The sequence below is a fragment of the Bubalus bubalis genome, chromosome 20, assembly GCF_019923935.1.
Source record: "Bubalus bubalis isolate 160015118507 breed Murrah chromosome 20, NDDB_SH_1, whole genome shotgun sequence".
Lineage (NCBI taxonomy): Eukaryota > Metazoa > Chordata > Mammalia > Artiodactyla > Bovidae > Bubalus > Bubalus bubalis.
The window spans coordinates 36,320,998-36,335,753 of NC_059176.1; the positions used below are offsets into that span (position 1 = coordinate 36,320,998).

Here is a 14,756-nt window from a genome sequence, read left to right on the forward strand (position 1 = left end):
CCATAATTGTGTGTTTACTGCTCTGTGTCCCCAGTAGATGAGGCTCTCCTTGAGGACAGCCGCTTTTTCATTTCTCCACGTCCCCAGTGCCAGCACAGGGCCAGACCTGGGGGCAGCGACTGGGAGGAGCCCCGCTCAGGACACATTTCCTGTCGGAACAGTCCTGTTGGTTTTCCTAACTCAGCTGCCCTGGTGGGGGGGGGGAGGGGGGCGGGGAGCCTCTCCTCCCCCACCCCACCCCCAATTAGCTGCCTGGGATTGGAGGTCAGCAGTACGGAGAGATGTATGCTGAGTGTCCTGCTATTGCATAGCACTGGGGCTGCCAGACTGCATCTAGTCTATTCCAGAGTGAACCCAAAGCAGAAGTGACTCTCTTTGATCCTGTCTGTTTACAGTTATTCAGGCCCTGAGTAAATCTTTTTTCTTTCTTCAGCACTTAGGTTCGGTATTTCACTGTTTGCTGGTGTCAACAACAGAAGGGAAACAGTCGAGTCCATTTTGGTGCTTGTTAATTACTCTAGTATAAGGTTCCTCAGCCTCAGCATATTGATTTTGGGGACTGGATAGTCCTTTGTGGGGTGCTCCTCCCCAGTCTTGATAACCAAAAATGTCTGCAGATATTATAAATGTCCCCGGGGGGACAAAAGTGTCCCCCTGTTTAGAACCACTGCCATAAAAGGGTAGGAAAGAAGTTGAAGATCAAAAATTTCCTCTGCAGAGAAACTCTTCAGGGAAATCATCTTAGCTCCACTCAGAGAGCAATATCTGAGGGTGGCAGGGCCTGTGTCTGGCAATGGGAGGAACTTCCCACCTGTAGCTGAGGGCCAGACGAGTAGGTGCTGGTCCCCATCCAAGGCTGGAGTGTAGGGACCCGAGAGTTGCTGTAGCTCCAACATGGGAAGAGTGGAGGCAGAAATGCAGTGGTGTATATGTGGTCTAGACAGGACTGGAAGAACCCTTGTCTGGCCTAGATGAATCAGGTGGCATCAGATTGTGAAGAGCTGTGTTTGGCCAAGAAGGTAGCACTCCAGTCTGTGACATAGCCGAGTTATTGAAGGGAACACCCGGGAGTGTCACCAGAGCTTCCTGCTTTCAGGAAGCTCGCTGTGGCAAGCAGTGTGTAGTTGGGCTGAAGAAGGAAGACTGAGGCAAGGAGACTGTGGAGGTTAGGTTGTTCCCTTTAAAATCACAGTGATCTCCCTGCTGGAAGACTCATGTCTGATGGCCTAAATTTAGAATGAGTGGTTCAAGGGGACTGGGAGCAGTTTGCGCTTCTAACCACATGAAGCTTGCTGTCTTTCCTCTTTGCAGAATGGTGAGACCAAGGGCCCCTAGACATTTGTGACTTATTTGTCATTCCCACATTGGAATCTGGGGCACTCAGGAGCCCACTCTTAGCTGGCTGGGTGCAAGGAAGAGACTCACAGACCTTGGCAGTGGGTCAGCAGCTCATCCTCCAGAGATAAGATCAAGGATAAGCAGTTGATTTCAGAGGAGCCCCGGAAAGCAGCCAGAGTCTGAAAGGCCCAGTGATGCTCACCTGGGCCGTGAGTGGGCTGGGCAGCTTTGACACAGAAGCTACACCACAGAGGAAGTGGACCGGGCTCCAGAGGAGGTGGCACCCAGCCTGTAGCCCCGAATGACTGCAGCTGCAGGTGATAAAACGGCTGTGCAGTGGGAGAGGGGCCTGGCCGTATCTGCTGCTTTGTGCTGGGGCTCTCCGGCTTGTTAACATGTTTGGGTGAATTGACTGCAGCAGATGGACCTTTCAGCTTGAGGCACCTTGGTTTCTAGGCCAGACCGGGTGACATGCACCCTCGTGACCCCTCCCTCCCACCCCCAGCAGTGAAACCTGCCCCAAAAGGCACTTGAGAAGAGGCCAAGGCAGTGCCCAGTGGGCTCCTGTGTCCTGCCGGCCTCGGAACGGCTGCTGCAGCCTGTGGGAGGCCTGCGGATGAGGCAGGTGAAGCTGGGGCCAGCATCCATCCTGAGCAAATCCTTCCTCTTCCGGGGGCCACAGTTTCCTTATCTCTAAAAAGAGAAGGTTTCGGTTACAGTCAATCTGGAAGTTTCTTCCAAGTTCTCTGTTATGTGTTATGTGTCCGTGGTTGTGTCTGTTGAGCTGTGAGCAAGCAATGAGCCACCCTCAATAACCAAAATAGAAGAAAAGCCCCTTGAGCAGTTTTCTATTAAAATAGTTGTGTTAAAAGCTACACCAGGGAGCCCCACCTCCCGCCAAACCAAATGCTTCATTCCCTTCCTTGCAGGATCATGTGTTTCTTCTTTTGCTGAGTGAAGCCAAACTGAACTAAACAAGTTTCTTTTGCTTGTGCTTCCCACACAGACGTTTCTGTAGAAAGATGGGTTAGACTTCAGAACTCTGATGCCCCCTTTTCCTCACCTTTTGCTGTGTGTACATGGCAGATGTGTGTGTGTGTGTGTGTGTGTGTGTGTGTGTGTAAAACACATACACCTTTTTTGGTATAAAAAAAAGCCAAAAAAAAAAAAAGCCAAACATTTGTAAACAAAATTCTTTGACTAATTTAACTCACTGTGGGTGATTTCTGAGGTGTTATTTATTCCCTGGTAGATTTTCCAGGGGGTACTATGGGCAAGGGGGGCAGGTGCTGATTTGGAAGTCTCATAAGCAAAGGCTTATGAACATTCTTCCCTCATCACTGAGAAAGAAGAGCTCGTTCTCTTGTTCCCCAGGCAGTGAAGCAGAAGTATGATTTCATCAAAGAGGAGGAAGATGATTTCGCTGTTAATTTTATTATTGTTACCCTGTGTACTTTACAGAACCCTTTCAACCCATTATCTGATATGCTGTTCCCCATAGCTCCACCTCTGTGGGATAGAGAGAGCAAAGATAATCACAGTAGCCGTGGAGAACCAGCCCCCGGGTTAAATGACCCCCCTGCGGCCACAGAGCCGCTTTAGCATGTGGTTTCCTCATCCCCAGGCCGGGATTCTTTCTCTCACTCTCACTACCCTGGAGAAACTTGGCCCCTAGCACCAGCAGCTCCATAACTTTCCACTGGGGCAGTGGACAAGCCTCTGCTCTCCTTCAGCCTTCTAAGCCCCACAGGGACTGTGGCCCACCTGCACAGGTCAGGGCCCGGGAGGGTCTGACAGCATCTAGCTGATAAACATAGGGCACAGGTCTTCATGCAAGAAGAGTGTTCATCTCAGAGTAAGACAGCCTGTCTCTCAGGGAAGGGCAGATTTGACGGGTCACAGTGGCACAGAGGCTGCCGTCTGTCAAGGCAGGATTAGGGGGCCACCGGAAAAGCCCTAACAGTAGCATCATGGGTCCCCTAACCAAGTGCCCACAAGCGAGGATCTCTCCTCCAGCCCCTGTCCCAGCTTGGCACACCAGACAGAGGACCTGCTTGGTCACATGGAAGACAAGTTATGTTAGGACTTCATCGGAGAACTGGCCTCCCTCCCCCTCCAGTTCTGTTCAAGGCTGCACACTGACCTTGGTTTTCCCAAATGGATTGTTGGATCTGTTTTTGATGTGTATATACAAAGAATTTACTGTGGGAAAAGGGCTTGGTCTGCCTCAAAGTGCAATTTGAGTGTTTTTCCTTCTGTTGTGTGCTTATCTATCCATCTCAGGCAAGGAAATGTTCGTGACATATATTGCTTTGCCTCTTGGTGGAGGGAGTTCCTCATATATTCTTTGTACCTTGCATTAAATGGTCTGTGCCATGGACACTCTTCCTGATAGACTAAAATATGTTTGTCTTTGACAGATAAAATCGGCTTTGGGGCTTCATTTTCCAACTTTATCCCCAAATGAAAGTCCAGAATACAAATCTTTGTCTCAGGATTAATCCTTTGTTTTAGGCCAGATCTTTTTCTCTCCCCAGGTGGTAGCTGATGTTCTAGTACTAGGGTTCCCCTCCCACTTTTTTTTTTTGCTCTACCGGAGCGTCATTGCTACGTGTGGGCTCGCTCTCGTCGCGGCAAGCAGGGGCTGCCCTGTAATTGCAGTCCACTGGCTGCTTATTAGGATGGCTTCTCTTGTTGCGGAGCACACGCTTTAGGGCATACAGGCTTCCGTAGCTGAGGCTCTCAGGTTCTAGAGCACCAGCATTAGTCGTGGCACACGGCGTAGCTGCCCCAAGGCATGTGGAGTCTTCCTGGACCAGGGATTGAACCTGTGTCCCCCGCGTTGCAAAGTGGATTCTTAACCATTGGACCACCAGGGAAGCCCCATGTCCCCCCTTTTAAATACCTTATTACTAACCAGTTATCCATGATAATAGGAAGAGATCACTGGTTTTTGAAAGGTGTGATTAATTTGAATAGCTGATTATTATCTTTAAATTCAGCCTCTTCCCCTTCAAAATCATTTATTGGTACTTTTAGCACTTGGTAAAATTGGGTTGAGGGCTTCCCTGATAACTCAGTTGGTAAAGAATCTGCCTGCAATGCAAGAGACCGCGGTTCGATTCCTGGGTCAGGAAGATCCACTGGAGAAGGGATAGGCTACCCACTTCAGTATTCTTGGGTTTCCCCTGTGGCTCAACTGGTAAAGAATCTGCCTGCAATGTGGGAAACCTGGGTTCAATTTCTGGGTTGGGAAGATCCCCTGCAGAAGGGAAGGGTACCCACTAGCCTGGAGAATTCCATGGACTGATAGTTTGGCCTCCTTTGTTCCAAAGTGAGCCAGTATTCAGTAGACCATCCAAGGATCGGTGTAGGGAAAGTCTGAAGCGAGAGTTTGACCCGCTTACACTGTGGGAACATCTACTGGGTCTTGAGAGGCTTGAGGCACAGTTGGGCAATGGAAGCTCAGACATCCATGCACTGCTCAGGGAGAATGGCCTTGAGTTGTTGGGCCTCTCCCCAGTCACCCCTCCACCCTTCTCCTGGACAACTCAGGCCGGTCTGTTGATCAGCAGCAGGCAAAGCAAAGACCTGACGGTCCACCTCCTTCTAACTCCTTAGTTTTCTTCTCTGAGCGTGGTTTTTATGGGAGGAAACAGCACCACCATAGCCCTAATTTTATTACCAGCCATAGTAGAGTACAAGACTGCATGTGCTAGTAAAGCACTTGGTCTGAGCTCGAGTATCAAGAAGGGTAATGGGTCTGAAGTTAGCCTCTCAGGTTGTGGTGCCTCCAGAACTCCATTCATTGCTGGTGGGACTATAAATGGGCATCACTACTGGAAATCTGTTCAGTGGTGTTTACTAAAGCTAAATGAATGCCAACCCTGTTACCCAGCAGTTAAACCTCCAGGTGTATCCCCAATGGAAATGAAAGCTCTGGTTCACTAAAAGACACATGCAAGAGTATTCATAGCAACACCATTCATTATAGGCAAAAACGGGAAAGAACTGAAACGTCCGTCAGTAGTAAAATGGACAACTAAATGGTGACATAGTCCTCTAGTGCAGTGAATCCCACACAGCAGTAACAAAGAATGAATTGCTGTGTACCCAGCTGGGATGGCTCTCACAGGCCTAATGTGTAACGCAAGAAGCCATTCACGGAAAACTGTATATACTGCATTCTTCGGTTTGTGTAAAGTTCAAGAAAATCACCTATAGTGATACAGGATAATGGTTACCTCTGAGTGGGGTGGGCAGTGGGTATTGATTGGGAAGGATAATGGAAGAGTTTTCTGGAGTGCTGGAAATGTTCTGTATTTTGCTATGAGCAATGGATAGTGGGGTGTACACAGCAGAAAAGATCTGGTGGGCGGTATCCTTAAGCTACTCATCTGGGCTCTAGGCACTAGAGCCCAGTCAGTCAGGGCTCCTCAGTGAGAGCTCGTGGTAGAGGGCTGAAGGGTGCGCGTAGGCCCAGTCCAGTATCGGGATATCTGCGCATCCTCGCTCCACCCTGACTTCTGGAACAGTCAGCTCCACACACATGGCACACCACCACTCCCTGCTGCCTAGTGTCTCAGTGGGAAGTATTTTCTACATTAGCGAGTCACAGGGAAAATACCACCAGTCATTCCCCTACTTGTAGAGCTGGGCAGGAATTAATATGCAGAGGAGTAAGCAGGAGGCTTGCCTGCCTCTCTGCGTTCCTGCTTAAATGAGGACTTAGCTCCTCAAGGCTCCCAGCTCTCTTGATGTGCTGTGGAAATGATTAATGATCTTGTTCGGTCAGGAAAGGCAGCGAGGGTCCTGGGCAGGGCCACGCCCTGGGTCCTGGGCACTCACCCCTGACCAGTAGGCAGGAAGGCAGCCATGTGCTTTCTGTCCTGGGTCCCTGCCCCCGATTGCTTCTGGTCATCCCTGGAACGTGCCCACTCTCTGTGGTGGGGAGGAAGTGGTCCTCTCCTCACATGCCCACCATGCTCGAGGAGCCCATCTCCCCGCTCTGCACTCGTCCCTGCTCTGTGTGTCTCCAGTCCCGGTGCCGGGGAGGAGACCAAGGACCAGGAGCAGGCTTTGTTTGGCTCCATTTGCACTGAGGGCCCTGGACAGCAGCACTAGGGCCGGCGCCCAGCCCAGCGGTGTTCCCACCCGCCGGGTAAAGCCCCCGGAGCCCCCAGCGGCGTCCCTGGTCCCAGCCTTATAAAAGCCTTTTCCGCATCTCCCTCGGGCTGCTTCAGGCTCCCTGGCTGAAATCTGATAAGGGGCCTCTTTGTTGGAACTGTCAGTCTCCTTTATTGAGGAGGGAACTGGAGACCAGCGGCATTTCTTGGGGTACAGATAAGGCCCTGGATTGCTGTCAGAGGGACCATGATTAATTACCCTCAATCCAAGCTCCTGCTTTGATAGCAGTGACTGACAGCCCACAGGGTTTCCCGCAACGTGCTCCCGCCCACTCTGGGAGGTGTAACGGGGGCGGGCATTCAGCCCCCTGCAGGGCCAATGCTGGTGACCCACAGAGAGGGCTCTGCACTGGCTGCTGGCCTCCTTCCTGGCTCTCTGCAGGTTGCTTTGGCTTTTATTGTGGACTGAGGCCTGCTGTCTCTCAGGTGAAGAGGCTCTTTAGAGTAAGATGTAATCCAGCCCACAGGGTGGGCCAGAAGCTCCCCCACTTCCCCCCAAGGCTAGGGGAAGAGGCATTGCTTATGAACTTCAACTTCGAGTTTTTATTCCTCGACTCATAGGACTTTAGAGCTGGAAGTCATCTAGTCCAAATTCCCTGCTTCAGCCAGACAGGGAAACTGAGGCCTGAATATGTCAATCCCCCATCCCCACCCCCCAGTATGATGTTTTTGATTTTTTTTCGCCTTGTTCAGGGAGGGAAACTCAGCTAAAAGGTCTTCTCCCCCCTCTTTTGTAGTTGAGTCTCCTTGGGACACAGAAGATGGCTCCTAGGCCCACTAAGCACAGGGCAGACCACAGAGCCAGACTAGCCTGAGGACCCTGCTTCTGTCTTAGTTGTCGAAAGAATCAAAACCAGGGCAGGTTTTATGTCCGGACTGGCTGCTTACTGTGAGAAAGCCAGGATGTCATCTAAAGTTGGCTTGCAGGATATGGTCAGCTTTGTTTCTGGTGGGACTGAGGGGCCCACCTGCTCTGGACGCTACTTTTAGGGGTTTTGTGGAGGGCCATCCATGAGGAGGAAAACGCCTGTTCCTCTTACCTACTGATTCCTGGAACTGGGGTGCCTGGCCAGGCAGTAGGGGCCCCACTGAGAGAAATCATGACCCCTGCCCGCCCAGAGTGGGGCTGGGTGGCAGAATAGCCCTGGTGTAGGGGAGAGGTCACTCTGGGGACTCAGAATGCCACCTTGCTCCTAACTCATCTTCTCAGGTCCTGTATCTGCCCGTTTCCCATGCCCCTGAGCAACTCCAGCCTAACGCAGTCAGTTGCTGTGTGACTATAAAGAGGGGAATTTTTAACGACTTTTCACATCTATAATGTTGTTGTCTTTGAAAGAAGTCATCTCAAATGACTAGACATTTAGTCCAGTGACTGCTCTGAGGGAATCTATAATTCCTCCCTGGGGAGCTGCCTTCAGAGGCAGTTTGAGCCACACGAGGAAATCTGTCATGCTGTATGGCCACACCTCATCTTCACACAAAATCAGTACAAACCGCCTGCTCACTTCGTCCTATTTTCCTGGCTTGTTTCCTTGAATGACTTTCTAAAAGTAAAACACACTCTATATTTGAAGATCTACCACCTTGGAGAGAATCAAATGAAAATAGTATAAACCCAGAAAGCTATTCGCAAGTGGAGTTCCAAAGTCATGTGTTAGCTGGCTCTCCAAGGACACACTTCTGAAGGACGGCACACCCTCAAGCCCAGCTTGGTGGTCACTCACTCGGCCATGCCTGTTCTGTGTATATCTCAGACCCAGCCACCTTCCCCTCTTAACACTTGTCTCCCCTTCTCTATGGCCCCACTGAAAGACTTCATGGTTTCTTTACCTTCTCAAAACCCCCAGCTCTCCATGCATTCCTGTGCTGCCGGTCCTCGTATTGCAGGGCTCAGACGCCAAGGGCTGAACCACTAGAGTCCTCACTTCCCTGGTCTGTTTAATAAAGGTCGTGACACTCGCGAACCTGCCAGTATCGAGAAGAGTCAGTGACTTCTGTTCAGGGCTGTCAGCATTAGGCACTGAGAGCCAGTGACAGACCCAGGCGGGCACACCACCGACAGGAGGAACATGCGTTTAATATTCCCCGTCGGGTTGGCACAGAGCTGGTTGCTTTGACTCTGAGAAGCACGTTGTTTGTTTAATCTGCGTGGTAGTTTCGCTTATTAAATTTTATAATATTCAAGACATGATGAAGGGAAAAACAGTCCCTGCTTTCATGGAGCTTACAATCCTCCTGGGATACCAGATGAGCATAAGTGAAATATGTGTAATTATTTGTGGAACTTGTAGTGGTTATAATAGAAATTCGGAGAGGAAAGAAATATATTCGAACCAAGGTAGTTAGAAAATTGTTCCTGGAGAGAGTGAACATTGAAGGCCCGTATAAGGAGGATTTGAGCACATCATTTTAGAGTTGATGAAGAGGAAGAATAAAACCCAAAAAATAGAGGAGAAAGAATTTGGGTTGTGGGGTGATGGTGAGAAGACCCAGCTGATTGAGTGAGAGTAAGTTATTGGAATGTGTTTGAAACACATCATACATAATCTTCTAAGTGGGGGCTTCCCTGGTAGCTTAGATGGTAAAGAAGCTGCCTGCAATTCAGGAGACCAGGGTTCAATCCCTGGGTTGGGAAGATCCCCTCGGGGAGGGAATGCAACCCACTTTAGTATTCTTGCCTGGAGAATTCCATGGACAGAGGAGCCTGGTGAGCTACAGTCAGTGGGGTCGCAAAGAGTCAGACACAAGTGAGCAAATAACACACATACAATCTTCTAAGGAGTGTTCGGGAACCTGAGTCATGATATTGAACATGTGAGGTGGGCTGGGTCGGCAATAAGAGTCATTGTGGGTTTTTTAAACTAGGAAGTGAGTAATGGGGTGAAAGTGGTGTTTTCATCAGATTGTCTGGCAGTAGCATGCAGGTTGAACATGTGGATTCAGGGCTGCTAGGGTCTCTAATGGGGAGCCAGTGAGGGCCTGGCCCAGGGTGATGGCTGTAGTGAGCAAGTGAGCTTTGAAAGGTGCCTCAGAGGAGGAATCGGTGAGCCTCCAGACAACCTAAAGGTGGGGGAGAGAGAAGAGGAGCAGTCTCCCTCTGAGGTTCCTGCCCAAGACCTCTCAGAGCGATGGTGTTGCTGAATGAAGAGGCAAGGATGGGAAAAGGGAGCTCGCCTAGGGGATGAAGGGGAGAGTGTGAACATCAGACCTGGAAGTGAATGGGTCACGTGTAAAGATGTTCCGGAAGCTTCTGGAAGTGACAGCTTCAGGGTCCTGTGGGAGGGAACCTTGGAAGTGGTCCTCCAGACTCTCAAGGCAAGGCCGTGAAGGCTCGGGCAGACCAGGTATAGAGGAAGGAGACCTTAGCCCTGTTCTGCTGGGAGACCCGATTTTGTTGCGTGAGACCTCTGTGCTTATGATGGGAATGAAGTCTGCTGTACAGAACAGCACAGGGAGAAGTTAACCAGCGTGTGCGCTGTTGTGTCTTAGGAGCATGCCGGCAGTCCTCTGACATTTTACCAGTGATCCTTTGGATTTAACTCCGTGGCCTTTGTCAGGACAAAGGTCTTCAAGGCCTCTAGCTCCCTCCTACACTGAGGAAGGAGGCCTGGGACCACCATAGCAGTGCCACGTGTTTGCGCTCACACTGCTTCTCCCTCATAATCGTGGGACCCTTCACTCCACTCTGGCTTGAATTACCCTATAAAAAGAGCGAGGGCAGTGTGCGAGGACTGAGATGAAAATGCCATTCCTTGAGGGGAAAGAAGCAGGAGGAGCTGAAACAAACAGCCCTTCTCTAATCAAGCTGGCCTGACGTCCACCAGGCAGTCAGTGAGACTGCAGCAGGCTGGAGTGGGGGTGGGGGGAGTCTGGCAGCAGGGGCGGGGGGGTGGGCAAGGCAGAGGAGGAGCAGCCGGTGTACAGTAAAAGGACTTGCCATCAAAAGGCAACAAGTCTCATACGGTGCCCCGGACAGTGACCCTTCCCGCTGGAATTCTCCCCTCTGACCTCCAGATCATTAATCCCGGGGCTGCCAAATGACAGTCATCCATCACGCCTCCTGACGAGCATCCCGGCTGCCCAAGAAAGGAGCCTGGCCGCGCCCTCCCTGCCGTCCCCGGGTGCTCATTAGTGGGCCTTCCTGCTCCGGGCCAGGTTTCCTAATCAAGTCCCTGACTCCTGTCACTTCCCTTCGGGGCCACGGGGCGGAAGCAGCTCTGACCCTCCCTCTTTCAGAGGCCAGGGAGGGGGTGGAGTGATTAGTGGGGAGAGAACTGTTGAGTGGCTTTTCATCCCCTTGGAGACCTGTGTGCCCAGCAGCTCCTTTGACATGGTGGGGACACAGGAGACAAAAAAAAGACCCATTTCTCTATCCTGCAGCAGGAGAAGAGATAAGGAGAAAACAAGGCAGGATGAAAATAAAGCACGGTTATAAACGGCGCTGAGAGCTGCAGAAGAGAAGCCCAGGAGCTGTCCATGTGGACAGTGGGACAGGCCCTCCCCTATGCAGGGGTCAGGAAAGAGTTAGTTCACTGGGGGGGCAGCCGAATGACTTCTAAAGGCTCTAGAGGACTGAGTTGCCAAATCATTCAGTTCAGTTCAGTCGCTCAGTCGTGTCCAACTCTTTGCGACCCCATGAACCACAGCACGCAAGGCCTCCCTGTCCATCACCAGCTCCCAGAGTTCACTCAGACTCACGTCCATCGAGTTGGTGATGCCATCCAACCATCTTATCCTCTGTCATCCCCTTCTCCTCCTGCCCTCAATCTTTCACAGCATCTGGGTCTTTTCAAATGAGTCAGCTCTTCGCATCAGGTGGCCAAAGTATTGGAGTTTCAGCTTCAACATTAGTCCTTCCAATGAACACCCAGGACTGATCTCCAAATCATTAGGAGTCATATTGCTAGCAAAAAATCAACTCTTTGAAGTCATGCAGTCTGGCTCTCTTATTTACAGCAGGGAGCAGACCCAGAGAGGCCATGTGCTTTACCCAAGGCCACGCAGCCTGTGAGTCGGACCTGTCTCTCTGTTCTTCCTGAGGAGACCTGGCAGCTAGTCTGATAGATTCCAGGCTTTAGGAGTTTGACTCAGATTACACTTCTGAGCATATTTGTGAACATATTTCCAACTCAGCAAAAGGTGGCCATGCACAGATGTCTTCTTTCTCTGCCTGAAAATGACCTAGCCCTGTGTTTCTCTCCTTGCACCATCGCAGGGACCCCCATCAACCGAATCCCCATCATGGCCAAGCAGATCCTGGACCTGTACATGCTGTATAAGCTGGTGACAGAGAAGGGGGGCCTGGTGGAGATCATCAACAAGAAGATCTGGAGAGAGATCACCAAAGGCTTGAACCTGCCCACGTCCATCACCAGCGCCGCCTTCACCCTGAGGACCCAGTGAGTGGCCCGCGCCCTGCAGAAAGGCAGCTGAGGCCTGCAAGAGGGAATTAACCTTGAGGCAAGGAAGGAAGGAAATTCCACCGTGTAGTGAGCAAGACGGGCGGAATGCCTGAAAGAGCCAGGAGCTTTCTGAGATGAATCCCTCAGTCACCTCAGTAAACCGAGAGTGCCTTTTCTCAGGCGTGTCCTGTGTCTGTTGCTTCACCTTTCCATTTTGTTTCATTTCATTCATTCCATTTCACCGGCAACCCCACCAAGTAGGTTTTGTCCCTGTTTTCCAGATGACAAGAACTAAGTCTCAGAGCCTAGATTGTTTGGTCAGGGCCGTATCAGCTAGTAAGCAGGCTGAGGTTCATACCTGGACTTCTGTCTCTGCAGTCCACAGTCTTTCCAAGACATCTTCTCCTACACTGTACCCCCACTCCAAGCCTGGCCCTTTATACCTGACATTCAGCTTACCCAGAGGAAAGCAGGCAGGCCTCCACTGGGATTGGTGACCTGTTTTTGTACCCATTTGAGTTAATTATAAGGGTGGCAGGAGCAGGGGGAGCATTGAAGAAGGGGGTCCAGAAGCGAATCTGTTCTTTGGGAACTCGGGATGTTGCTCTGTGAAGAAGAGAGAAGGATCAGCTGTGTGTGGCTTGGGTGGCTTGTTAAGGCCTTGCTGAAAAGTAGAAGGGTTTTATCCAGTGAAACAGTTCCTGCAGAAGTTGGGAACAGAGCGACAGCCAGCAGAGCCATCTTTCTCCCAGGGTTCTTAGGTAGAGAACTGCTTTCTTGGGGCATCTCACATGAAGCGGGACAGCACTTCTAGGCCTACACACAATGGGAAGAGTTGTGCCTGTCTGAACAGCTGACTCAGAACGGTTAGGAGATCAAGGAGCCAGAAAGACATTGCAAAACATGGCATTTCCCCTTTCTCCCAGGGCACTGGAAAGGTGCCACGTGGACACAGAACATTAGTGATGATAGCCGTTTCCCTGATGAGCCATGACTCCAGTTCCAGCCGCACTTAGCCCTGGGTGCGGTTAGGGAGCCTGGGCTGGGGTGTCCCGCCATCCTGAGGGTTCCTCTTCCACCAAGTTCTCCAGGTTGTGCTCCTTCGTCCTGGAGGACAGAGCCTGCCCCACAGAGGCCCCTTGCAGAGGATCATCAGCTTACACTGGGCGGTCCTGGCACTGCATTTTGGGTGATCCTTCCTTCCTTCCTTCCCTCCATCCAGGTATATGAAATATCTCTATGCCTACGAGTGCGAGAAGAAAGCCTTGAGCTCCCCTGCCGAGCTGCAGGCGGCCATTGACGGCAACAGGAGGGAGGGCCGGCGGCCCAGCTACAGTTCCTCCCTCTTTGGCTACTCACCCACCGCCGCTGCTGGGGCCCCTGCCCTCCTCTCCCCACCCAAGATCCGCTTCCCCATCCTTGGGCTGGGCTCCAGTGGTGGCACCAGTGCCAGCGGCCCTCGACTATCCCCGGCAGCTCCTCTCAGGAAAGGTCCGCAGGGCTCCTGGGGGAGAAGGGGCACCAAGCTCCCCGGGTCCAAGACGCAGGCGGGAGGGCGGGTTGTGGGCTGCGTCCAGCTCTGGTGCCTTTGTCAGGTGATGGAGTCCCGGTGACCACCGTGCCCGTGCCAAATCGCCTGGCTGTGCCTGTGACTTTGGCTGGCCAGCAGGCCAGTACCCGGACGGCCACGCTGGAGCAGCTGCGGGAGCGGCTGGAGTCAGGGGAGCCTCCTGAGAAGAAGGTGTCCAGGCTGTCAGAGGAGGAGCAGCGCCTGGTGCAGCAGGCTTTCCAGCGCAACTTGTTCAACATGGCACGGCAGCTGCCCATGAAGATCAGGATCAATGGCAGGGGTGAGCAGCAGCCTGTGCGCGAGGCCCCGGCTCCATTCAGGGCGGGTTCACGTCCGGGGACTAGGGTGGGGGCCCTCCAGGTGCTGCCCCAGCCCTCTCACCCAATCCGCAGAAGGATCTAGAGACCAGGGAGTCACCTGGGGGTTCAGTGGCCACGGAGACCTCAGTTCACCAAGCTGAGGTCATTTTCGAGGGTGCCTGCAGTTCCTCAGGCGTGCCCTGTTCTGTAGCAAAAAGGAAAAGCAGTTGTTCAAGGAGGAGGAGCCGGAGACCTTCAGGGCCAGTTGCGGGGTCTTCCCTGTCCACTCCTGCTTTTTGATCTGTCTCAGTTAAAGGGCTTGCCCTTAGCCCCCCACTGCCCCACCACCTGGAAGAAAGACTGCGCCCCACTCCCGAGGCCCAGCAAGGGGCCAGGGCTGCCTCAGGCCGGCAGCCAGTGGCCCTCAGGAGGGAAGGGAGGAGGAAATACAAGTTTGGCAGCATAATTGACATCTGTCCCTTGCCCTCCACATTTTTCAGATGCCCCACCTTCTCATCCCTACAGCCACACACCCCACACCCCTCATTCCTGTTTCTCCCCTTTCCCCCTCACACATTTCTTTGCCGTTCTTGACTCTCTCTCAGAACAAACATGAGCAGGCTTGTGTTGGGGGAAAATCAGGTGTGAAGGGAGCTGTGCGTATTCCCAGGCAGCCCCTTCCTGTCCCACTCTCCCCTGGCGGGGAGCCCAAGGAAACGAGATGGTGGCCCAGAGCAGGGCTCTGCCCTGTTCCCTGCTCAGGCCAGCTGCCCCTGGTCGTGCACAAGCCAGAAGCTAATAGATGAAGCAGCTCATCTGGAAGAATTCTTGGCTCTCAACATCAGGAACGGACAGAGTCTCAGGTGGGCCGGGCAGAGGCCTTGTGTGCCAGTGCCTGCCACCTTCCATAGACTGTGGATGGCTCAGATGGAGAGGGAGTGACAGGGACTGGATAGGCAGA

The 14,756-nt window shown here is 52.2% G+C and overlaps 1 protein-coding gene across 2 annotated transcripts in view; it reads left to right on the forward strand.

Moving 5' to 3' along the window:
* ARID3B (AT-rich interaction domain 3B) overlaps positions 1-14,756 on the forward strand; it is a 48,659-nt gene that overhangs the window by 29,944 nt on the left and 3,959 nt on the right. For both annotated transcript variants that reach the window (XM_006046349.4, XM_006046350.4), the window contains exons 5-7: positions 11,740-11,923; positions 13,149-13,417; positions 13,522-13,776. In XM_006046349.4, coding sequence (XP_006046411.3) covers positions 11,740-11,923; positions 13,149-13,417; positions 13,522-13,776 — 708 coding nt within the window. The remainder of the gene's footprint in view (positions 1-11,739; positions 11,924-13,148; positions 13,418-13,521; positions 13,777-14,756) is intronic.